Below are 27,135 nucleotides of genomic sequence, written 5' to 3'. Positions count from 1 at the left end.
GACGGGGTTTCACCATGTTAGCCAGGATGGTCTCGATCTCCTGACCTTGTGATCCACCCGTCTCGGCCTCCCAAAGTGCTGGGATTACAGGCTTGAGCCACCGCGCCCGGCCACATTTATGTATTAATACCAAAAGTTGTTCTTATCAAGATAGATAGCCTATTTTTAAAATGATCAAAAATTAAGATATTCATTGAACAAATATTTATTAAGCACCGACTCAGCACCAGGGACAATTCTAGGTACAAAGAGTGCTAACAAGACAGACCAGGTTCCTGCCCTCTTGGAGCTTACATTCTAGTGAAAGTAGTCAATAAATACTCATGTAAATTAACAAATACACTAGATAAGTTCAGATCATTTTAAGAACTACAAAGAATATAAAACAAGATAATTAGATAGTCACTAGAAGTGTGTCCTGGGAGAGACTGTTTAAATAGGCCAGAAAGACCTGAAAGATCACATTTGAGCAGTGACCTGAATGGTAAGAAGTCAGCCATAAAGAATCTTAGGAAAAGAGAATTCTAAGGAGAGAGAGAAAAGTTCACATATAGGCTCTAATATGAGAAGGAACTCAGTATGTTAGAGAAGATCACAAAGTAAGTATGACTGAAGCAAAGTAAATAACAGAGAGGTTGACAGGAGATAAAGTTGGAGAGGGAGAAAGAATGTGCATCCCAATTTTCTTAAGATAGTCCTGAACAATACCTGTTGTCCTGGTGTAAATAATGACACCTCCTTTCACTCTCAAAGTATGCTTTTTGGACAATAAAGTATACGATCTTTCTGTGGAGAGATATGGAGGAGTCAAATTATTTGGATAGAGATAGCAGATGAATAAAAACTTTAGAAACTAGCAAGTGGAGTCCTTCTTCTTCCATTGGTCCTTCCTATTTTCATCTGAGCTGGAGGCACTTGTTTTTATTTTACATTTGTCTGGCACATGCAGTAGGATAAATGAGATACAGATATGTAAATAAGACCTGGTTGTCCACAGAGAACATCCAGGGCAGAGGTTTTGGGGTTTAAATCTGTGTAAGACTAGGGGTCTCTAGTCTTACACTGTGACTGGAGCAGCTCAGGATACTTATGCAAAACCCAGTAATTAACACTAAAAAAGAAGAGGAGGAAGAAAAAGAAGGAGGCAAAGGGAGAGGCTCCTGTTTTATGCCATACAATAACCAGTATTCATTTCTATTACTCCATGTTTAATCTTCACATAAGAGAGGTTTTATAGCTTGATTGGAGTCATACAGGTAGTGAGAGTTAAGGCTAAGATTTAAATCTAACTCTGTCTAACCCTTTCCCTCAGTTTATCCTGCCCACCTCAGACTTTCCAGTGGTATTCTCTTACTACTTAATCTCTGAACATAACATGCTCTTTCACATCTCTTTGTATCTATCATTCCTGCCTGGCAGTCCCTATTCATCCACTGCAAAGGTTGCTTCTCATGTAAAGCTTCTCTTAATTCCCACAAATGTGTTTGATTGTCTTCTCTGTCCTTCCTTAATAGCCACATGAATCTCTGCTGCAATGTTTTATTCATTCATCATCCATTCATTCATTTATTCAACTGCTAAATACTGGACATATAACAGCCTACAGGACATAGTACTCATCCTCAGAGGAGCTTATGGTTAGGGAGGATTAATTAGCAAAGTAATCAACATCATTAAGAAATTTCTTTATAAATCTCTTTTGACTCATTTGTGCATTCATTTGGCTATTCAACAAGTGTGTACTATGCTGACAGAGGCCTGATAAACTACTGATACATTTTGGAAAATGCAAATTTAGTCAGGTTTTAAGTCTGGGAGTATGAAGTAGGAGAAGTAAGAGATGAAACTGAAGAGAAAGGCATAAACAAGATCATGGTGACCCCTATGGGTCTTACAAAAGAACTGGGACTTTCTCTTCAGGCATCAGTAAGGCATTGAATGCCTGAAATGGTCAGATATTTATTACTATGGAGGCAATGTCAAGACTAAATTTGAAGGGTATAGGCTACAAACAGGAAGACTAATTAGATAGTTTTTGCAAAAAAAGAAAAGAGTGTCTGAAGTGAGATGCAGTAAATGAAATGGAGAGCAGAAGAGGAATTCATGGTTAGAAATAATAGAATTTGGCCGGGCGCGGTAGCTCAAGCCTGTAATCCCAGCTCTTTGGGAGGCCGAGACAGGTGGATCACAAGGTCAGGAGATCCAGGCCATCCTGGCTAACCCGGTGAAACCTTGTCTCTACTAAAAAATACAAAAAAAAACAAAAAACAAAAAACAACTAGCCGGGCGAGGTGGCGGGCGCCTGTAGTCCCAGCTACTCGGGAGGCTGAGGCAGGAGAATGGCGTAAAACCCGGGAGGCGGAGCTTGCAGTGAGCTGACATCCGGCCACTGCACTCCAGCCTGGGCGACAGAGCGAGACTCCTTCTCAAAAAAAAAAAAAAAAAAGAAATGATAGAATTTCTGATTAATTAGAACTAGGGGAAGAAATGGAGCAACATAAGCTGGCCCATAAATTTCAGACTTGGGATTGCAAACTCACGACACTTTGCTGAATTACTGAGACAGAGACGAGGTCCTGCCCACTGTATACTCCATTGCCTTACGCTTCTCTGCAAGTTGAGTAAGCCCACTTCTTCTGATACCTACTTGGTGTTTTTGTTGATAGACTTTGTGTAAAAGTGGCAACTGAAGAGAATATTGGATTTGGAATCAGGAGATGAGGCTTTGGAACGAGATCTGCCACAGATATTTTCTACACACTTAGAGAACGCTTGTGTCTTCCCTAGACTTGTTTCTCATCTGGAAAAGGAAAGAGTTTATCTGAACTAGGATCTTTGGGTTCCCTCTCAGTTCAGCGATTCTAGGATTCTGCTTGGCAGCACTTGCTTAGTGGTTGAATGCAGTTCTCAAAAGCCAAACATGCGTTTTCTACAAGCAACCTAACTTTAGCAGCAAGGAAGCCATTTACTGGGATTTGACTTCACATTTTCTTTGTATTTCTCATGCATCTGGTAATTTCCATTGACTTCAAGTTTCGAAGCTTGTCCTGACACCCATTCTATTCTCCTCCAAGTCATAACTGACCCATAGGTTCTTGGTAAATCCTATCCTATGTCTTTCTTTGATTCCCCCCACCCTGATCTTTATATTTCTGTAAAAATGTCAGCAGAGTTCAGTTAACAGATAACTTTTTCTCTACCCCTGAAAATGATTTTATATGGGCCAAAATACAGTACTTTTAGCCCTATCATCTCACGTGAAACACTCCTTCTTGACCCACTGTGTTCTTTCACAAAAGCTAAGTTCCTTTCTGCACCATGGTTTCAGAAGTGTCTGCCCCCTAACATTTTGAACAGTGCTTTCTCAAAGTCACCAATTTAACTCTTGCCTTCATCTTTCTTATTCAGATTTTAGCTAATATTCCAGCTGAAAATTCTTTGGGCATATTCAAGTTAGTCCTCTCAAAAAAGCAATTAAATACAGTCCACAGAGTTTTACAAGTAGTTTAATAAAGGTGTCCATACACCCTGGGATCCTTGCCAGTCACTGGCCCCAGGTGAATACCCAGGGATTTTCCTTTGTTTGTTTCTCTTCTGCCCATTCATTTTCCATGCTGTAATCTTTGGGTTGGATGTGGAAAGGAGCCTTGCCAGTTATGAAAGACTTCACTATTTCATGAAAACTAAGCTAGCAAACTTTGTTTTTTGAGATAGGGTCTCACTCTGTCCCCCAGCCTGGGGTATAGTGGTGTGATCACAGCTCACTACAGCCTCCATCTCCTGGGCTCAAGCAATCCTCCTTCCTCAGCCTACCAAGTAACTGGAACTACAGGCACATGCCACCATGCCCAGCTAATCTTTCCTTTTTTCTTTCTTTCTTGCTTGCTTGCTTTCTTAACATACCTACCTTCCTTCCTTCCTTCCTTCCTTCCTTTTTCTTTTCTTTTCTATTTTATTTTATTTTATTTTATTTTATTTTATTTTTTGTAGAGACAGGGTTTCACCATGTTACCCAGGCTGGTCTCAAGCTTCTGGGCTCAAACAATCCACCTGCCCTGCCTCCCAAAGTGCTGGGATTACAGGCGTGAGCCACCATGCCCAGCCTATTAAACTTTTTGTAGGAGATGGCCGAGAGCTGAACCTCTTCCTTCTGGATTGCAGGTACTGGGAAGGTAGAAAAGCAGGCTGGTTGCTGGTCACCTCCCAACCCGGGAGGGAAGCAGAGGAGGAATTCAGATTCCTAAAGTCAGAAGAAAATAAGAATAAAAGGGTATCCATCATTAGCTTAAAATATAAGGGACTACCTACCTCTGAATGATTTGAAGGTTACATCATTGAAGACAGTCCATAAAATAATTGAAATAACATGATAGTGGGAGTTAAGAAACCTGGTTCTTTTTCTAAGTACAGTTCTACCTTTCTGACTCTAGACTACTTACTCTCTTTGGACCTCAACCTTCTCAACCTAATATAGGGAAAATTAAGTAGATTTCACAAATATCTTTTTTTTTTTTGAGATGGAGTCTCACACTGTCGCCGAGGCTGGAGTGCAGTGACGCAATCTCTGCTCACTGCAACCTCTGCCTCCTGGGTGCAAGTGATTCTCCTGCCTCAGCCTCCCAACTAGCTGGAATTAGAGGCATGCACCACCACGCTCGGCTAATTTTTTGTATTTTTAGTAGAGATGGGGTTTCACTATGTTGGCCAGGCTGGCATCGAACTCCTGACCTCGTGATCCGCTTGCCTCGGCCTCCCAAAGTGCTGGGATTATAGGCGTGAGCTACCACGCCCGGCCCGATTTCACAAATATCTTTACAAGTTCTTATATTTTAATATATAAGTTAATACGATAACCTGTAAGAGATCTCTATTTAACATTCACTTGTTACCATAGAAACTTGTACATTATAGGAATATGCTTATCATTCCGTATTATAACTTATAAATAAATTTTTTTTGCATATTATTTGTCCCTTTCATTGGGTCATTGGTTTGTACAGGAAATAAGCCGTTTGTTTTTCATCTCCATATTCTGATACATAACATGGTTTCTGCATATAGTCCACACTTTTTATTCATTTGTAAGGAGCAAGAGAGGAAAACAATTGTCTTCACTTTTTGCAGTAACTAGTTGTAATTATAGAGTGTGTTTAATTTTGCATCTCTGCTTTCTCCACTTAGCATATCATAAGTAATTTGCCATGTTTCAACATTGCATTCACAATTTTATGTTCCATTGAGTTAATGTGCCATAATTTACTATCCATTTCCCTAGTGGGAAATGGTTATAGTGCTAGAGTTTCTACTATTATTAAAATGAAAATGCAATAAATATGTGTCTGTATGTAACTTTTTCCTCTTGGGTTATTTCTTTAAGATGCCTTCCCCTGGAATCAAAAGTTTATGTTTAATTATTTATTTCTAGTGTTTTCTGGTGGGTTATATTAACATACAATTTTGCTGTATTTGATTATTTGTAGGTATAAACTTGGCCATTGATATTTAATCTTTTGTTCATATTCTACTGATGTTCATTGCTCAGCCTGCTAGCATAATCCTCTTCCCATTTATGTTTAAGCAACCTCAATACTTAAAAGACACGTGTTGAATATGTAGTCCCATGTTGTTATTTTTACTTTTTCTGTTTTTTTAGATTCCCTGAACTGTGAATCTTTATGTAGTTGTATCTATCAGTCTTTTCTTTTATAGTTTCTGCCTTTGCTTTTATTGAGTCCATCTTGACCTTAATAATCAGGTTAAACATACTTCTGTCAGTTTACTATTTGTGGTATGAATTATCTGTTCATACTGTTTGATCATTTCTGTCTTCTGTCTATGTTTTCCTTAATCATTGGTATTTGCTTTACATATAAATACAGTCATGCATCACTTAATGACAGAAACATGTTTTGAGAATTGTATCATTGTGCAAATATCATAGAGTGTCCTTACACATGCCTAGACGGCATAGCCTACTACACGCCTGCCTGTAGGCTACAGGCTGCAAGCCTGTACAGCAGGTTACTGTACTGAGTACTGTAGGCAATTGTAACACAATAGTATTTGTATATTTAAATATATCTAAACATGGAAAATGTACAGTAAAAATATATTATACTCTTATGGGACCACCATCATATATATATAGTCCATTGTTGACCGAACCATCACTCTGAACCTTTTGTCTATATTTTTGGTTTCTGATAGTTTTCTTTGATAATTTTTGTATTGAACTTTTGATTCCAAATGTTAATGATTTTTTAAAAGATGGCATATGGTATGGTTCTTACTTTTTTTTATTAAATTGCTATCAAGAGGTGATTATGTCACTTATAAATTATATTTCCTCTATTTCCCCCTTGTTCTGAAAAGCTTTCTTGATCATATATTAAGTGAGTCTGTATAGCTGGATCTATTTCTAGACTCTCCATTCTGTTATGCTGATCTATATGTCTATTTTTGTGCCTGAAAATTCTGCATGTATTTGAGGAGACCTTAAATGTCCTCTTTTGAGTCTTTGTTTCTCCAGGCTAAACATTCCCTGTTCTTTCAATGGCTACTCTTGTATTTACCATCCAAGTCCTTTCTCATGCCCCTGGGGACCAGGGGCAGGCAATTGTGAGATAACTGACCAAGCCTCAGGGGACTCCAGAGTTCCCTCACTTGGGGAAAAAAATGTTACATAAAGGCAGCACCCAGGCGAAAATGGAGATGGATGAGCTCTTATGTGGAAATAATAGTTTTATTCACAGAAAAGTACTTTCTTGTTTCTCATCTCTAATCTGACAGAATAGTTTACAATGGCTAAGGGCCTCTCAGGGTTGAAATCCCAACTCCACCATTTTCTTGTTGTGTGACCTTCTCTGTAAGCCTCATTCACCCCAACTGTAATATGATTATATAATGGTATCTACTTCATAAAACTGTTGTAAAGAAGTGAGGTAATCCATGAGCACATAGTGAGCACTTGATCGTATAACTGTTGTTATTACTGCTAAAATATCAATCATATAGATTTATTATTTTATTTAACATTTTGAGGTAGTTATTAATATACACAATTTAATGCTGAATGAACAGGATAAGAAAAACTCAGTAACTTTCCCTCCCCAGCTAGTAGACATGCTCTAGCAAGCATCTCACCTTGTTTGTCTAATGAGAAGGCCCGGGTCTTTGCTGCAGACAACACAACTCCACTGTATGTTGGAAGGCACTGATAACTGGCTCTTTGGATTCTGCCATGGTTAGTAGGTGAAGCTGTGAATTCTTAGACAAAAGTAAATGTGAGGTTCAAACATAGGATTGTTTTTAGGTTTTCTTTTGGTTTCAACATGCAGGGGCATTAAGTTAATGGGGAGACACAATATGGTTTCATCCTTATTTGCAAATTAGCTGATGTGGAAACATATCCCTTCAAACTAAGTATCACTTCACATAACTACTCCAAGTGACAGTTACACAGGCCCAGAAGCATTTGTCATCTCCACAGGGTGCCAGAGGAAGCAGCACTTCCTCTCCTTCAGCACATGCTACCTATGCTCTCAGAAGGCCCACGGCTGGGAGGGAGGCAGGTGGAGGAGGCCATACAACTGCCAAGTCAAACACACCGGAAGGTCTAATTTTAGTCTCCCTAGCCTTGGCATTGTCCCTCTCAGCAAAGATATTTTTCATGCACCACAATAAAGTGCTTTGTTCCAGCCTTGCTGGATACTTCACAAAGACCCAGCAAGGACAGGGTAAGCCTAAATCAGAGCTGGAAACACATCAAAGACAGGGACCTCACAGGAGAGGGTCAGCATTCCTCTTGCAACCTTTGGTAAATATGTTCTTTCCATCCAGCTCCCAAAACCCTAAAAAGGGACACTGGGTTGTGCTTCTCCTTCTACGCAACTCCTCTTCCTCCAGCTTCTTTTTTTGAATCTTCTGTTGGCTCCTCATCAACAAGTGTGTTTTCTCCTTTGTGCCAGGGATTTGAAAACCTACTCCCTCTTTTTTGTCCCTGCCTAACAAAGCCCCCTTCTTTCTTTCTTTTTTTTTTTTTTTTGTTTTTTTTTGTTTGTTTGTTTTTTGAGACGGAATCTCGCTCTGTTGCCCAGGCTGGAGTGCAGTGGTGCAATCTCGGTTCACTGCAAGCTCCGCCTCCCAGGTTCACGCCATTCTCCTGCCTCAGCCTCCCGAGTAATTGGGACTACAGGTGCCCGCCACCACACCCAGTTAGTTTTTTGTATTTTTAGTAGAGACGGGGTTTCACTGTGTTCGCCAGGATGGTCTCGATCTCTTGACCTCGTAATCTGCCCGTCTTGGCCTCCCAAAGTGCTGGGATTACAGGCTTGAGCCACCGCGCCCAGCCACAAAGTCCATTTCTTTCTATATAGTGTGGGTCTTGTTTTCTTTTCTGACACTGCTTGGAAAGTGCACTAGATTAAGAGCGAGAAACAATTTTACAATTTGCAAACTGCCTCCACCGTTTGTTCTTACAATGACCTGGGAAATTCGTTGAGGCGGAAACTTTCACAGAACTTGTATAGATGAGAAAACTGAAGTTCAAAGAGGACACAGACTTTTTGCAAAGGTCACACAGGAAAACTGGCAAAGCTGAGACTGAAACCTAGCTCTGGTGCTTTAGGAAAGGTGTGGTCCAATGAACTTAATCAAAGCACAGAAAACCCACACAGGCCTTTGGGAGGGGTCTGGGATGAAAGAATCCTGGAAAGGGAACTCTTGTGGTGCTTTCAGTTAGAGTCACTCCCTTCACAAACAATGAATTAACAACAGTATTCTAGGATTCACAGGTAGGTCAAAGACCTTTAGTTCTGAGGCTCATTCCGTTTAGCTCTGGGTGAAGTGATGAATATGGAGGAGAAGCTCAGGAGAACCCTGAGCTGACATCTCAGCACCTTGGAGAAGTTGTGATTGGGAGACACAGCGCTGGGAGTCAGAGTCCCTGACCATCAGAATCTACTGTCACCAAACCTCTCTGAGGCTCAGTTTTGTCTTCTGTAAGATTGATGCTAACAATGCTAGGTTTACATAAGATGTGAGATAGGAGAGAGCTTTGTAAATGCTAAAGCACTATCCATTACAATGACTTATATTCAAATTCAAAAAATAGAAAATTCAGAAATTCCATAGATCACCACTTCTGCATACCTATGGTTGGATCTAGAGTTGTCCAATGAAGTCCAGAAAGGAATCTACCCAAAGGACAAAGTAAAGATCCAAGAAGCCTTTGGGAACATTAACATCTCTAGTCAACCTTATCTGCTGCCTTTCCAGGAAATAAGGAAACGATTTCCCTGAAGGTAAAACCCACCATTCTGGGACCTCAACCTGAAACTGTGGACCACAAAACCAGCTAATATACTCGGGAAGTTTTCCAGGCCTCCCAAAGGGCTGTATGAATTTTCTGTGCTTTGATTGGTTCATGGGACCACACCTTTCCCTAAAGCACCAGAGCTAAGTTTCAGTCCAAATTCTACCAGTGTTTTCCCGTGTGACTTTTGCAAAACTCTGTGTCCTCTTTGAACTTCAGTTTTCTCATCTATACAAGTTCTATGAAGGTTTCTGCCTCACCTAATTCACCAGGTCTTTGTAAGAACAAACCCAGAGGCAGTTTGCAAATTGTAAAAGTGCTTCTCACTCTTAATCTAGTGCATTTTACAAGCTGCATCAGAAAAGAAAATGAAACACAGACGCTATAGAAAGAAGTGGGCTTTGTTAGGATTTTATTAGTTTGGTGAATGAAAGACACTTTGTGCATTTATTTGTTTGCTGAAATAAGAACATTTGCATATATTTCTGCTTATAAATGTTATATGCTCATTATAAAGAATTCAGAAAGATATTAACGAGAGAGTGAAATGCCACCATTATACCACCAGCAGTTATAACCACTGTTAAGATTTTGATATAAATTATGAACTGATCAAACTTCCTGTGCACACAAGCTCAAGCGACTGTGTGTATAAAGCAAAAGCAAGTGGTGCTACACTTACTGTTTTGTGACCTGCATTTTTCACTTAACAATTTATTACAATATTATCTCTCCTTTTTTCTTTCATTTTTATTCCTAAAGTGCTGCTTATGTTAATCATATTCCTCAGATCATGGCTCAATATCAACATTGTTTATATAAAGTCCTTCTTGTGTTTTCTCATATAGTTTTAATTTACCCTTTGTTTGCTATACTCACTTCCATTCCCTTCCTCCATTATATTGTATTTAATGTATGTCCTCAGGTAAGGGTTTATCCTTGAAAATATACAGTTTATTTGTATACTTATGTGTTTTCACTTAAATAAATGACATTGAGTCAATATCCTCCATATCAATCAATGTAGATATACATTATCACTTTTAATGGCTTCATAATTTCCATTCGTTGCTCTAAAAAATTTTATTTAGCCAGTTTCCTCTGATGGACCTTTAGGTAGTTGTTATAAGTGGTGTTTAAAAATGTTTTAAACAATGCTGGGGTAAACACCCTTTGTATGTATGTCTCAGCAGCCTTGTGTCATTATTTCCTTGAGATAATTTCGAGGGACCACTTTTTAAAATATTCTCTACCCAATCTCTCAAAGAAACTTTGTTATTGGTTTCCTAGAAAGAAGCATGTTCTCTCTCTCTCCGTCATGACACTGCTTTTCTCTCCCTAATGGCACTTAGTGCAGTCATCTTTAAGCTTCGTTGCATAGGTTATCTCTTATCACTCAACTGATAAGCTCTAGCTGTTAATGGGAGGGATTATATAATAATTAATTAATTCAACAACATTTCCTGGGTATCTGTTCAGCAGTGGGCTCTGAACTAGTGCTGAGGTGAACTGGACAATCACCTACCCTTGAGGAACCCCCATCTGTGAGATGGGAGACACGGAATACAGATACTACTGTGGCAGGTGATGCAGTAACAGCAGTTGTGCAATGTGCAAAAGAAGAAGTAGCCAGACAGTGAAGTCACTGAAAATGAGGTGCCTCCTCTATATATTGAAATATCAGTGGGAGTTCACTAGAGAACCAACGTGTAGCTAATGAGAACTGCCCTCAGAGCAAAAGGAACAGCAAAAGGAAACACAGAGAAGTTTGGCATGATATTAGGAAGTTGGAGCATAGGTGAGAACATGAGGAGAGAGGAAACTGAAGAAGTGCCAGGAGGGGCGAAGGGAGAGAGGAAGGTGGGAGGCTGGAGGGAAAGGATAGGCCCAAGTGCACAGATCTGAGAAGCCATGCTGACAGTTGGAATTCAGAGTGAGGATAATGAGAGACCACTGAAGGGTTTAAGCAGGGCAGTGACATGATTGGGTTTTGTGTTTTAGAAAAGTTATTCCAGCTGTGATAGTATGGAAGATGTAATTCAGGAGGGCAAGAATGTAGATGGGGAAGCAAGTTAGAAAGCTATTTTACTACTCAAAGTGATAGGATAATAGCCTGAACCAAAGTACTGGCAACAGAGAAAAGTAGATGGAATCAAGAGTTAAAAAGTAGAATCTACCAACTTCTTAACTTGTTGATAGGTTACATATAGAAACATGAAATAGAGAAATTCAGAATGATGCCCAGACTCTGCATGGAACCTTGAGAAGATGGTAGGGCCACTTACTCAGAGAGGAACAAAGAATAAAAGGATGTTTTAGGAGAAAAAGGAGGAGCAATTCATGTTTGCATAGTATGTGGAGTTTGATGTGGTTGTAGAATACAATGGTGGAAGTGTCTAGCAGGCAGATAAATACCTTATCTAGTATTTCCAATTTTTTTTTTAGGATCTCCCCTAAAGACCTGGAAAGACCTGATCTAAAGAAAAATTTGGGAATCATATGATGATACTGAGTAAAAGTTTGCTGAATAAATGAATGATTTGACTCATTTTCAGCTCATGTTTCCTTCAACTAGAACATTTTACTTCATAAAGTCACCTTCATACGAGAATTTCAAAGTTGTTTTTAAGGCTAACCAACATGAATTAAAGTATCTTTTTAGAATTACTGTAGAGATAACAACTTGGGAACATGGTGAGTGCAAATGGATCTCAGAGAGGAAAGAGCACCAACCTGATAGTCAGAAGATGAGTGAGTTGGGAGTTGACTACTATTGGTAGACATTGGTGCATGCCACTCACCCCCTCCCCCAAATATTCAAGTTCTCTGAATGCAAAGACAGGGATTGCATTCCTGATGATGAAGGCCTAACTCTGTGACAGGGAATGTGCAGGTGAAGCGGGACACTCCAGGTCTGCTCTTCTCTCTCGGCAGTTCCCTGCTGTTCTCAGATAAGGGCCACAGTGCCTCCCCACTGGGACTTGGCAGCACAACCTAGAACACAATCTGTTGGACAGAAGGCTGTGATTATTAATGAAAGCATTTCCTCTGTTACCTCACAGAACTAAGTGAGGTTATAACACTGCCAAAGATGGCCCATTTCCTTTCATAGAAACCATTTCTCAGAAATACATAGAATGGTCAGAGACAGGACACATAGGGAAGTAAAAATAAGATGCAGAAAAGTGGTGACTGCTTGAAACACTCCCAGATGAAAGGTTACCAGCTATTAATCAGCTCACACTTCTGTTCAGTGGGTGAGCAAGAAATTGAATGGAAACTTCTCTCAATGGTCAATGCTTAGTTGGGGCTGTGAGGTCATCAGATGACTTTCCTCAGTCAAGTCAGATGTGATGCACTTTTATGTAAATGGAGGAGAATTAACAAGGCCACAGTAAAATTCCCTGTGTTTCACAATTTGTGTACTTCTGTTTACATGTGCCAGGCTTGGTGTCATGTATTGAGGTTAGGATGACTCCTGTTGTCTAGGCCTGAGTCTTGAACTGTCCCCCTCTCCATCTTCTGGAGCAGCCCAGTTGGCTGGGTCCTGTGATGAGGATAATAATAGTTACTGTTTTTTGGACACCTGCCTCATAGAAGGCACTGTTGGAAAAAAAAATCAGCATTATCTCATTTATCCTCACAACAATGCTTTGAGCAAATAACATTATTTTCATTCAAAAAATGGGAAGATTGAGGTTCCACTGGGCTAATTAACTTATCAAAATTCATGCACCTTGTATTAAGCAGGAGCATCATTTGACCCTAGGTCTGACTCCAGCACACAGTTTTTTTTCCCTACTATGTTAAGTCCAGTTGAAAATAAAAGAGGCATCAGAACCTGACAAAAAGAAGGAAATCCACAAAATGGGATACAAGGGAAACTGAGTCTGAGTAGAAACTTTTCCAAAGTCATAGACTAGCACCTAGGTATCAAGTATGGCTTGGGTCTAAGTCATACTTCCCAGGCACTCAGGAAATGTTCTTTGTGCCTTGGAAAGGAGGAAGAAGATGGCAGTTGTATCTGACACCCAAGGACTGATTATGCCATTTTGACCCTTTGCAGATCAGAGCCCCTGGGCATCTGGTCCCCAAGTTTCCAGGTGGGTTTTAGCTTGAGACCACCTAGTGAGAGCCAAAGACCAATGTCCGCTGGCAGCACCTAGCCTAGAGTTAGGGATATACCATTTGGCCAAGGCTCCAGAGCCACTACAGGCTCTCAGCCCCTGCCCTGTAGAAAGACAGCTCAGGTGGGAAATTCACTGGGAGCAGCTGGGGCAGACCTACGGAGGGAGTCCACTCCTCACACCCTACTCACATGAGAAGACATGATTCTGTAGGGCTTAGGACCTTCAGCCTGTCTCCATACCCAAGGATTAGAGGCCTGGGCACTGCAGCAGGCCTGAGTCTTATTGTTGAGACTTGGTAGCCAGGGTAGGGCTAGGCTCTGTTACTAACTTGCTAATTCTGGCATAAGTCCCCTAGCCTCCTTGGGCCTCCTCTAGAAAACAAAGAGGTTGGATCAGATGATTGATCCCTGGGGCCCACTTCTGCTTTCACCTTCAGGTGTTTATTATACTTTGGCAAACAGAACTCTTGTTACTCGCCCTAACATTGCTACTGCCACTGCTGTCAAAATATTTTACCTCACTTATTACATATCAAAAAAATACTTTTGCCTTATCTTGAGTCCCCAGGGATGCAGTCTGTGGCCCCCACCTGTTTCATGCTTATGGGGTGAAACCTCAGCTATAATTCCATGAGATTCAGGTTTTGAGGTAATGTCATCAGAGGATGCTCTAAGAAAGGATTTCTCTTCTTTCCAGAAGCTACTTTGGTCCCCAGACACAGCATGAAATGCCAGCTTATGGTCCACACCCTCCCTGCCCACTGGGAAATGCTGCTGGGGTCTTGTGAGTACTTGGCTTCTGAAGGACGAAGAAGAGGGGAACAGAAAGAGCCATAGTGTCAGATATTAGACTTTATTATTAAAAAAAAAAAACAAAGAAACAAAAAACCCATAGCATATGCTGGGTAATTTTGAAGCATGGTTTCCAAGGCTGTTTTCAACAGTCTCTGGAAACTAGCAATCCGATGTCAGTTGTTTATAGGATCCAAGCGAGTGGTGCTGGGGGTTGTTTCAACATCCTTGCACAGAGATAAACATGGATAGTGGCTTACAAGCTTTGAGTGTTAGACACAGGGACAGCATGCTGTGGGGGTGGGGAGTGGGGGACACCCATCCGTAATGGGGGATGGGCTTCTCATCCCAGCTCTGCCATCAGCTGCCCATGTGGTCTGGGAAAATTCATCACCTTCCTGAGCCTCAAACTCTCCAACCTAAAACCAGAGGGCTTAAAGCAGAGGAGCCCACAGGCAAATCTTTTCAAGCTGTGGTCTTCCCTTGTGTGATCTTGGAATTCTTTTTTTTTTTTTTTTGAGGTAGAGTTTCACTCTTGTCACCCAGGCTGGAGTGCAATGGTGCAATCTTGGCTCACTGCAATCTTCTCCACCTCCCTGGTTCAAGCAATTCTCCTGTCTCAGCCTCTCGAGTAGCTGGGATTACAGGTGCCTACCACCACACCTGGCTAATTTTTATATTTTCAGTAGAGACAGGGTTACACCATGTTGGCCAGGCTGGTCTCAAACTCCTGACCTCAGGTGATCTGCCCACCTCAGCCTCCTGAAGCGCTGGGATTACAGGCATAAGCCACTGCGGCCAGCCAATTTTGGAATTCTTAATGCTAGTCCCCAGTACAAGGAGCTTGAAACCACATCAGGAATGCCAGATGGGGGAAGTGAGGAATCAGGGAAACCCTGGGTTATGTCTGTGCTGGTTTGGGGTGTACTCCTTAGATCATGTACTTTAATTTTTATTCATACTTTCCAGCAGCATTTCCCAAGTTGACTCATGATCATATTCCCCTGAGTTGCTTGTTAAATGTACAGATTTCCCTACAAGGGATCAACCCACTAAGCTGTATTTTTAAGGAAGAACCAAGGGTGATTCTTGTATTCAGACAAGTTTAGGAAAGACTGCTTAAGAGTTTTCACCTGGGGACCAGTGACAGACGAAGGTGCCTGATTTGGTCAGTATTTGTCTATTTGTCTGTCCTCTGTGCTCTGTAGCTCTCTGCTAGGAGTATTCATTTCATCATGCTTCATATTACAAGACTTGTAAATGTCTCCGGCACCCAGATCTGAGCCCTTTAAGATTGGTACCACATTTTTTGTTTATATCCCACCTTACCTAGCACAGAACTTTTCTCCTAAAAGATTCATTTTTTTTTTTTTTTTTTTTGAGACGGAGTCTTGCTACGTCGCCCAGGCTGGAGTGCAGTGGCCGGATCTCAGCTCACTGCAAGCTCCGCCTCCCGGGTTCATGCCATTTCTCCTGCCTCAGCCTCCCGAGTAGCTGGGACTACAGGCGCCTGCCACCTCGCCCGGCTAGTTTTTTTGTATTTTTTAGTAGAGACGGGGTTTCACTGTGTTAGCCAGGATGGTCTTGATCTCCTGACCTCGTGATCCGCCCGTCTCAGCCTCCCAAAGAGCTGGGATTACAGGCTTGAGCCACCGCACCCGGTTCTCTCCTAGAAGATTCTTACAAACATCTGCCAAACTTAGTTGTGCAGAGAGTTTTCTACCTGATTCCATCAAGTTAATTATGCCATGGATTATTAATGACCCCAAACCACAATATCAAATACAAGGAAAAGAGAAGAGTAGTAAGAGTTGGCAGAGAAGTATCATGGAGAAAACAGGATTGGAATGGAGCCTTGCAGCAGGAGTAAGATTTAGATAGATGGGGAAAAAAAGCACAAGGGGCATTCCAGGCAGGAGTCTAAGCATGAGAAGGCCAGTCTCTACAAAGGCCATTGTTTCAGGATATGAGTGAAGAGCCTAGGGCCCAAAGAAAAGATTTATTCAAGACTGACCCAAGTAATCTGTCACTGACCAGCCCATTGCAGCCTCTTTCCATACTTGCATTACATGCAGGTTTCCAACCTGGGTCCCTAGAGCCCTTTCTTCCTTTGCTCTGGGCCCTATTTCCAAGGTTGTTTTCCCACTACTGTGTTTATACTGCTACGTATTTGCACATGTAGTGGGACTGCTCCATTTTAGCCACTCAGTCTTTATTTAAATGAATCTTGCTAAGATTCAGCCAGGCTGATTGCTAGATTACCTGGGAGGAGCTGGGTATGCAGTTCTGTGTGCCTCTTCTTATTCAACAGGCCCTGGTATGTCCTGGAAGACTGGATTTAGATACAGTGAGTAAGAGACAAGCTGAGGGCAACACACAGACACACACACACACCCCACACACATATATTATATATATATATTTTGTTGTTGTCGTTGTTGTTTAAATCCTCTTTAATACCCATAGGGCTTATGGAAAAAAGATGCTCATGGGTGCTTCTTGGCTCCCTCGTAGGCCCTTTCCTCATCCACAAAGTTCTCCGATCCTCTGCTAAGAGCATTCTTAAATCCTCTGCCTCTTCTGCTCTGGAACCTCCTATCAAGACAGGGTAGGAAATGGATGAGAGACGAGCAAAACTCAAGACAGGAAAACTACTTCCCCAGTTGGGAAGTAGTTGCAGTATCCTTGAGATGATCCCGCGAGTGAGAGAAGATGATGGCCTCTATTAGGAAAGCAGTGGGGTGTGAGAGAACTGCATCCATTCTTTGCTAAGCCCTTACTAGCTGGTTTAGCTAGGGTAAATTACTTAATCTCTCTGGCCTTCAAAGTTCTCGTCAGTAAAAAGGAAACAATCGTAATCTCTTTTTTACAGAGTTTTAAAAAATGCTTTTTTTAATGCTATAAAAAAAAGGGTCAATAGTTTATATGGGTCAATGTTGTTGCACAAAAGCCTTTTGTAAATTAGTGTACAAAAGTGCCATCTTCTCTGGGCATCATTTGCCATTAAGTGAAGCTGCGCTTCCATCCACAAGGGCTCTATCATTTGAAGTTCTCTTGTCCATCAAAGCCCTTCCACCAGTCCTGTTTTGTGCCTAGCACTGAACTTCTCTCTATGACAACACAAGCAGTGAGAAATTATTTTGGTTTGGGGATGGGCTGGCTTTAATATTATAGCTTGAAACCCCAGCTTAAAAGTAATACACTCCAGTTTCTGTCCCCTCCCTTCTTCAGTAACAAATACTTAAATGCTGATGGGTTCTCAGGTCAAGAATCCACAGAGCTCGCATGTGTTGAGACAAGCCAATAGGAAGTCTGACTCATATTTTCATATTTACAAAACTTATGTGGCAAATCAGTGAATGATAGAGTTGGAAAGGCCTTAAAGATCATCTGGTCCAACTCCATATTTTTTAAATGGGGAAATGGAGTAACTAGGAAAGAAAGGATCTTGGCCAAGATCACAGAGTAAGTTAGAGACAGAGCCAGCCTGCTTCCCCCTCACATGGTGTAGGGGAATCTTTATTGGGAATGTGATAAAATGTACTGTTTGTGCTCTTTCTGTTATGTTGGTCCCATAATGAAAGATACTGCTTGGCCCATATCACTGCAGCCTAGAGCAGAAGGACCATAGGTGGAGAGTATTAATCTAACTGCATTTTCATTCATTTATCACACATTACTAAACACCATCTTTATGTCAGTTACTGAAGATACTGAGATAAAAGACACGGGTCCCACCTGCAAGGTATTCAAAATTTAATGATGAAGACAAAGTCCAAGGGGGGCGCTGAATATTTTCCATGCAGTTAAATGAAATATTTATCCCATCTGCCAACTGCATTTTATATTTATACTTGTGAATGCATTGACTCTCCTTCATATATAGATTATGAGACATTTTCTCAGGAAAAAAAATACCAAATATCTCAGACCCTTTATTTATCCATGTCCTCAAGAAATATTATTTGAGCACCTAATAGGAGTTACCAAGAGGCAAAAATAAATAAATAACAGTCCTCTCTCTCAAGAAACTGTAATAACAATCCAGTAGAGAAATACACAATGATCATGGAAGCTTTTATAAGGAAAGGGAGATACCTAAGAGAATGGGTGCCTAAGTTTGCCATGGAGAATCCACAAAGGTTTCATGGAGGAGGTGGTGTGTAAATTGAAACTACTTAAAGAAGGGGAAGAAGTCTGCTGAGCAGAAAATAGGGGAAAGTTATTCTAGGAGAAGAGAACAGCATATGCAGAGCCATGGAAGTATGGAAGCATGCAATCCTGGAACCTATGATAGTTCATAATCACTGACACATGAGAAAAAACAGATTGGCAGAAAATGAGGATATAAGTAGGCAGGACCTGAGCCACGCTAAGGAGATGAGGTTGTATCATGGAGACTAAGGAGAAGTACAGAGGATTTTCGAGAGTAGCTCAATGAGGTTTGTATTCTGGAAATACACTCAGGCAGCTTGCAGAGGGAGGGTGGCTGGAGTCAGGTAGCACAGTGGGGAGGCCAATCTTTAATCCAGGCAAGACCTGATGAGGCCTATGAGGGCAGAGGCAATGCCATTCTGAGCCAGGCTGGAACCTGACTTTCTGTATGATTCAACCATTGCCAGACACACCTGAGTGATGGTGTAGACCCATACAAGAAGCATGAAGTTATGCACTTGAGTCTCCAAACTGTGCTTCACGGTTCTGACATTATTTCCTGTATGTGTAATAGACTGCCCTCTCCCAAGTCAACTGGAACAGTTTAAGACATCACAAGTGACCCATGGAGAAGCCAAGCCTCCTTGACTGACAAAGAAGCTGATACGTCATTGAACTTATAAAGGCACTTGGGGGAGGTGGTTTTTAATACAAAAGTCACTCCTAAGCTTGTGGTTTGGTAAATTTAAGTCTTTTACAAATGAGGCAGCCAGGATGGCAAAATGATCCTTTTTCATCCCTTCTAGGCACTGATTCAGTTATCTGAAACCTTCCTGTTTTGCTCTTCCTGTTCCTTCTCCTGAAATGCCTTTCATCCACCAGCCTGTCTATGTTTGGACATTGGAGTCTTATAGATCCAGATTCAAATTCTAGCTCTGCCATGCATTAATTATATGCTCTTATACAAGTTACCATAAGTGTTCTGAGCCTCAGGGAGCTCCCCTAATCCTGATTGCTCAGTGATTGCTGAGCAGGAGATGAAGTTTGTGAGGTGTTCCATTAAGTGCCTTCTCCCTCGCCAGCACTCAATATTAAGTAGCTATTTTTCTTAGGTGAGATTCTAGTTTAAGAATGAAAGTTTGTAATTCTCTACCAAAAAAACCACAGTGAAGTACTGAAAGTTTTCGCAAGACATCTTTTGATTTTCAGGATAACCATGAATTAGAGTTTTCTTACCCACATTAATTAAACCTGACACCTGAGTACTCACTTGATTTCCACACCCAGCTGTGGAATTCCACAGTAACTTATAATTAAGAGATAGTTGCTAATAAGAGATGTGGAACTTGAAATTCAGAGAAATAAGTAGAGAAACACCGTGACAAAGGGCAGAGTTGCTGATACTGGGCCCTTTCCTCATGCTGAAGAGTTTGGAGGGTAAACGGTCGTCTTAATGGTGTCATCTGACTGCATTTTGTGCTGCTGAGATCGTGCTGACTGGAAATTTCCCTGGAAGTAGCAAGGGTGGTTTAGTTTCATTACAGTGAAAGAATTGGCCAATGTTGGGGCAGGTTACTGACAATGGGTGTGGAATCTGTTTTAGGAGAAGTTAAAAAATAATAACAATAAAGTATGCGATGAGATTACCCCTTCCGGGCTATTGCAAGTGTAGACGTGCCTGCAGCCTGAAAGAGTTTGTCTCAAGCACAGTGAAGGACTGGGTTCACTTGGGTAATTCTTCAACCCTAACTCAGTCTCTTCTAACTGGATTTGAAAGATCTTCTGGCACTTTCCTGATTCTGGAAATTTTCCAATTTTCAAGTTTAACTTGACTTTTTAAATCAACCTGGGGTTTATTTATGTTTTAATTCTTTTATTATTATTATTAGCAATAGTTTTATTGTTTATTATTTATTATAAAGCAACATTAAAGAGAAAATTTTAAAATTATCTTTAATTTTCCTGAACAATTATATTAATTTTGGAATTTTTTGGCCTTTGTTTACCTACTTATTTCTTAATTAGCCATCACAATGAATCTGAAAGAGCTTTATTATTATGTCTGCTTTATTAATGAATAAGTTTAAGATAATGCAGTTGATTAATGTTGCCCTAAGTAACACATATAGTAAGTGACCAAATCAGGAAGAAAAATCAGGAATTATCTCAAGCCTGCTCTGTCTCCCTATTTCCTGCTGTGATGTTGGCCACACAACCTGGTGCTTAATGGATATAGGTAACATTATCTTATGCACTATTACTTTAACTCAAAATCAGAAATAATAGCAGTCTGGAATAATATCAGCAAAAACTCCCCAACCAATCCCTAGAAGAAAATCATCAAGATATTGTCAACTCTGAAGACAATATTGTAGGAAGTATCTAATTATGAGAGGAGAAACAGAGAATTAATGTGACTAATAGAAATGAGCTGTTTTTATTGGGGAAAAAAGCTCCAACTTGAACTAGACCAACTGAGACTCCTTAATATTGCTGATCGGATATTCCAAGCCACTTATTGATCATTTAGTTATAAAGTCTTCTCATTGTTCTTGTCAGTAATCCCATTGAGTATCCCATTAAACTAAATGTAGAGTTAAACACCTGGAAAACAAGTGTTCATAAAGTGTAATTTGTAGAAGGAAAAGAAAAACAACTTCCATATGCTTACTATGAATAGCATAAAAAGGGATGGTTGCCTTCCATTTGGGAGTCAACACCATATGAAAGATGACACAATGAGGTGAAGAGTGAACCCTACAGCCCTTGGAACTGTCAGAAGAGTCTATTTCACTCGTATATTTTCTAGAATACCAAGTAGAAGGAGGCAGACTTGGGGAGATATGGATCAGCCACACTGGAGGGAGTTCCAACCATGGGACTGCTCAGAACTCTAGCTTGGCTCCTAACCAAGTTTGAAATGATCACAGCCACAGTGCTAATTGAATTAATTTGCTTTTCTTCAGGCAGGATGGGGAAGCAGAATAGCAAACTGGCCCCTGAAGTGATGGAGGACCTGGTGAAAAGCACAGAATTTAATGAGCATGAACTCAAGCAGTGGTACAAAGGATTTCTCAAGGACTGTCCAAGTGGGAGGCTGAATCTCGAGGAATTTCAGCAGCTCTATGTGAAGGTAAGTTGTTTTTCAACCTTATTTTTATTCCTTAGGCCAGAACTACGGCCTTCATGAAATGTACCCTCACATGGAATTATAACTCTAAGTAGCCAGTTTGTTTCAATTGGCTGTTTTCCATTCAGAAAGAAAAATTAACATTTAAAAATGCAAATGTATATATGTTGTTCCCAAAATAAGCAATTTCTGAACAAAAAGAGTAATTGTTAAATCAAAGTGCCGAATAGAGCTCAAGGAATGACAGCATCTGGTGAAAGAACCATAAAAAGCTCAGAGAAGAGTGTTTACTGATAATTATTGACGGTTTGCTAATTATAACATTGTTTGTCCTGTTAAAGGTAGGTGTACTTCTCCCAGTTAAAGAAAAAATACACAAGATGGCTTTTTCCCTCTCTTTTTTTACCAAAAAAGATGCTCCTGTATCCAGATAAGAACCCAGATTCCCACAACAGCACATTTAGAAAGGGGGAGGTGGGGTGTAGCATATCTCTGGGCAGCAATGTCTACAACATGGACTCATAACACTGTACAGTGCTCAGAAACTAACCTTTCCCTGAACATTACACAGAACAGTCCCATAAATGGTACAATTTCTACTGCAGTAGTATTGTTTTGGCTTGTCTGAGTCTACAAGTTGTATTGGTTCTAGACTGGGCTGATCTAAGACATTCCCTTTCATGTATACTTATGTAATGTTACACAAGTAAAAGAAATACATTTTTAAAACTTTTTCTGATTAAAACACCAAATAGAAAAATATTGCTTTATATCATTTAATTAGCAAATGTTGATTTGAGCAATATTGAATCACCCAGATATATAAATGTGTATGTGAAATGATTATATAAAACATTAAGCATTATCATTATCTCCTGAAACTGAACATTTCCCATAACCTATGATCCAGCAATTCCATTCTTGAACTGTACAAGAAGGGGCATGTGTAAGAATGCTCACAGCTGCACTATTAACAATGGCAAAACTGGAAAACAACCCAAGTGCCCATCAAAGGGAAAGTGGAAAATAAACAGTGGTATATTTGAACAATATAACATTATACAGCAGTCAAAATAGTTGAACTGCAGCAACACTAAGACATTAAAAAAGCAAGTCTCAAAAGATTCTAAAGTAAATACAAATTTTAAAAAATACACTTTATAGGATTACCAATACATGCAATAAAATCATATAAAAAGGAAAGTGGGGAAGTGATGAACATAAGATTGAAATGAATAGTCACTTCAAGTGGGGAAGACCAAAGGTTGGGATGGGGGTATGGCCATGTGGTTAGATATATATTGTGTTCAAAGTCATAGCTGTTGCAATTGTTTATTGCATCATTAAAAGCTCACTAATCAACAGAATAAATAGTGTGCATTTTATACGATTACTGTGGCATTTCTAAGAAGATCTGGGTAATCAATTATTAGCATGCCAAGATCCTTTCTATAGAAATACTGAGAAGGTGCATCTATTACTCAATTGATGTCCATTGCTTTTGCAGAGAAACAGGATAGTATGTATTTCCTAGATAGCCATACTACTCTCCCTAGTTTTCAATGTCACATCTTCTATTTTATTACCTAGGGGCTAGTCCATGCCTCGGAACTGTCTCTATTTCTCAACCCCAAGGAAAGTACAGACAAACAAGATTTGTCAAAGTCACTTTCATATCACTAAACGCCATGCAAGCTGTCACCTGATAATTAAGAGAGCTCTGTGTGCCACGTTCCTCACTATTTGTTTAAAATGAGAGGGGTATTGCCTTTGAAGAAATAGTTGAAATGCAGGAAATGAGGTATTTTATTTACACACTGGAAGTACGTAGCACTGAAAAAGCACCAGCCTCAAGGTGAGGGGTCATGTAAACATTAAGCACGCCTCAGCATTTTATGGTACAACTGATGTATATGCACCAAAATTATCTCCCACCTCCCCATCTCACTCTTAGAGTGGGTTTTTTATTCCAGGAGGGGAATATATGACTTTCTGAACTTAGGTCTATATTTTTGGCAACCTCTTATTCCAACTCAGCCTGTACGCTTATATCAAATAGAAAGCAGGCAGTCTTTTTCTCCTTCTAGAGTTGTCCAAGGACAGAAAAAACCACAGCAGAAATATGCCACGTACACAGAAAAAAAGAAAGGCAGATCTGATAAGCTGGAAAGGAGAAGCATGGAAAAAGATGTGGATTATGTAATAGGCCCAGAAGATGGGCTGATGAGAAAAAGCTTATTTCAATGCTTCTGGAAAAACATGCAAATATTCAGCAAGACACACTCATTATCCTGGTGAATGGGCACATTCAGTGATTCCTTCTATCTTTGGTGCAGAGACTGAGACATCCTGGGATGCAACTGAGGGAGAAAAGCTGACTGCAGCCTCTGCCCTCCTGTGTGTGCAGTCAGTCTCGCACATCCCCTCTTGCTACTTGACCCATTTCCCTTTCCAGGGGGAAGTCACCTCGGTTGCTAAAGAACAAGTTCTAATGAGTGTTTAAGGAGGAGCAGGATAACGGGAGTGGCTCCGCTGCAAGGCCAGGGGCCACAGTCTCCCGACTTTAGAAGCCCTTGCATCCCAAATGTGAAAGAACTCCTTTAGCAGATATATGTTTAAAAGCATTTAAAACTGAGGTTTAGAAAAATGAGGCAATTTGCCCAGCATCACAAACTGAATGTGGAACAGACTTCAAAGACAGGAATGCTGACTCCCACTGCAGCACACAGCTCTGCCTCTCCGCCAAACTCCCAGGGCAGCTCCTCATTAACCCCCTCCAGCCCATCCACCATACAGCTGCTGGAGTGAAATTTGTAAAACACAGATCTGAACATGGTCCCTCCCACCTAGATGCAGGCTTCACTCTTTAGTCATGCAGAGACAGTCACCTCATTTCAATCAATGTAAGACCCAGCGGCTAGCACAGGGCCTGCCACAGAGCAAGTGTGGGTAAGCATTTCTTGCCTGAACGTAGTAAGTGCTGGCTGTGCATCTCCTTCTCAGGCAGCCTGGTGATGGAGGCATATAAAAGTGACTATGGGACAGTCCTCTCTGCCCTCCTGAATTTCACAGGCAAGTTGGAAAGATGTGATTCACCACAATGTAAGCTGTAATGACAGAAATGTTTGGTGGTGGGGCAAGAGTAGAAAGCAGAGAGGTTGATTTCAAAATGGAATATTAAAACAAGAAGTTAATTAATGCAGTGATGAGAGGAAAACTTTTCTGTCAGCCTTTTAGAAAACAAAATGTCCCCTAGCGGATAGCTCTTTCCTTTTTCAAGCTTACTGCCTGTTATCAGCTGTTATTCCCCCAAATTCATATGTTGAAGTCTTAACCCCCAATACCTCAGAATGGGACTGTCTTTGCAGACAGATCCTTTACAGTGATAATAAAGTTAAATGAGGTCATGAGAGTGAGCCCTAATCCAGTGTGACATGTCATTAGAAGAGGAAGTTTGGACACAGAGACATACACAGGGAAGGCCACGGGAAGACATAGGGAGAAGATGGCCATCATCTGCCAGCCAGAGAGAGAAGCTGCATTTATTGGTAATCCTATGAAGTGTATTTTTTAAAATTTGTATTTACTTTAGAATCTTTTGAGACTTGCTTTTTTAATGTCTTAGTGTTGCTACAGTTCAACTATTTTGACCGCTGTATAATGTTATATTGTTCAAATATACCACTGTTTATTTTCCACTTTCCCTTTGATGGGCACTGGGGTTGTCAACACATTCTCTTGGACTTCCAGTTCCCAGAACTATGAGAGAATAAATATCTTGATTTAAGTCCCCCCAGTCTGTGGTGCTTTGTTATGGCAGCCTGAGCAAATGAATATAATTCTTATTCCTTCTCTGTTGTCACATGCGTTCTCTGCACCCTCCACATCTGATGGAAAGATGCCTTCTGCCCTGGATGTCTGGAACTCCCTGCACACATAGGGATTTCTCTGTCTCTGGCCACAGAAGTTATAGCAGATGTTTCATCATCCCCACCACAGCACTGCTGCTGATAGGTTGGGAAGAAAGCATTTGCATTTTGTCACCAAGAACCAAGTACCTGATCACCTCCCATGGAAATTTCCTATTTTCAACAGTCATTTTGATTGCCAATCCATCACACATTAAGATGAGCAGTTTGCAATTTTAACTGTATTTTCACAGAATTGGCTGCAGTTTAATGAGAAAATCAACCCAGGGGAAGAGCAAGCAAGTGTGTAGGGAAGAAGTGTCTCCATCCCAGGGTCCTCTTCCTTGGAGAGCAGGTGCCTTTGCAATTTTGCTTAGCCACTATGACATCAAAACCAAAGATATCAAGAAACAAACCTAGAGGAATCCGGCAAAGAGCCCTAAGTGGATTTTAATTTATGTTTGGAGTTTGACTTTCAAGATTATTTTCATCAGGAAACATTTGGGTTTGGTTTAGGTTCAGTTGAAAAGGCAGTCACAGAGTTGTTTAAAAAAAATGGGATTTGGAATCTGACAGATGTGAGAGTCATTCCTAGCTGTCTTACATTTACCAAATCTCTGCCGGTTTGAATTTGTTTCACTGTCTATAAGGTGAAAATAATAAGGCCTGTTTTATCACCTCATACAGTGGAATCCCAAAGGAAAGAAGGGAAATGAAAACTATTTATGGCCTATCAAAAGTTGTGTTTGCTGTCCTGATTGACGATCCTCTCATTTACACTTAGAGAGCCAGGATGAAAATAGGTTTCATTTCACAGGCCACGTATGATGGCAGCACCAGATGGTGCACAGAAGAGGGTGAGAGGCTCTATGAAATTTCAATAGGAAAATGTGCCGTAGTCAAATTGTGATGTCTACCATGTATTCTGGTGGGTTTGGGGGATTCTTAGACACTGAACTCTGTGTCCCTTAAGCACAAACCCTTCCCCAGCTCCCTGCTGCTAGATAGGATGAAGATGGCACTTAAGGCCTTCTTTACCCATTTCCTACCAATCTCTCTGTGTCCTGATCCTCATGCCCCTCCTCCAGATAGGAGACTTCTTTCCTCAATTCGATGGCTTATTATTTTGCAGATGAGAGGAGAGGTCCTCAGAGGCCACTGAGTACCCAAGGGTTGTTCTGTTGGGCCCTGGCCCACCTCTCCTAAGCCTCAGCTTGTGTCATCGCTCCAAGTTTTCTTCTTAGAAAAGTCTTAGGCCACTGACAGGTGCACCTGAGACAGGTCAGAGAGCCCTAGAGTCCAATTTGATCATCGTTGATTTAATAGTTTGAATTTTAATAAAATATATTTGCATATAACAAAAGGGTTCCTACCAAGTCATTCCCTGTCCCTCTAGGTGGTCATTTCCTGAGGAGTTTCTGTAATTTGGTCATTAGAAAATGCGCTTCCAGCTTTTCTAACTAAGAGCAGGCTTGTCCATTGGTTCATTCATTCACTTGAGACCCATTTTCTCTGTGCTTTCTGTGGGACAGACAGTTTATTGGGCATTGCCCTCAATTGCTCTGAGCAAGCTCAGAGCCTGGAGGAATTGGTGTATCTTATTTCTGAGTAATGCTTTTCACTTCACCAAACCATCTATATTTTACAACAAAATATACTGGTGGAATTCCCTTCAATAAGAAATTTTCCAGGCCTAAGGCATTGAAAA

General features: G+C 40.7%; 1 protein-coding gene across 4 annotated transcripts in view; it reads left to right on the top strand.

The window, feature by feature from the left end:
• Window positions 1-27,135, top strand: part of VSNL1 (visinin like 1) — a 114,854-nt gene that overhangs the window by 32,782 nt on the left and 54,937 nt on the right. For all 4 annotated transcript variants that reach the window (XM_033176502.1, XM_033176505.1, XM_033176503.1 and 1 more), the window contains one exon: window positions 21,356-21,522. In XM_033176502.1, the coding sequence (XP_033032393.1) occupies window positions 21,356-21,522 (167 nt within the window). The remainder of the gene's footprint in view (window positions 1-21,355; window positions 21,523-27,135) is intronic.

The sequence above is a fragment of the Trachypithecus francoisi genome, unplaced genomic scaffold, assembly GCF_009764315.1.
Source record: "Trachypithecus francoisi isolate TF-2019V2 unplaced genomic scaffold, Tfra_2.0 Lachesis_group17, whole genome shotgun sequence".
In the NCBI taxonomy this organism is placed as follows: domain Eukaryota; kingdom Metazoa; phylum Chordata; class Mammalia; order Primates; family Cercopithecidae; genus Trachypithecus; species Trachypithecus francoisi.
Note: the sequence above shows the minus strand (reverse complement) of the source record. Positions and strands in the feature narration are given on the sequence as shown.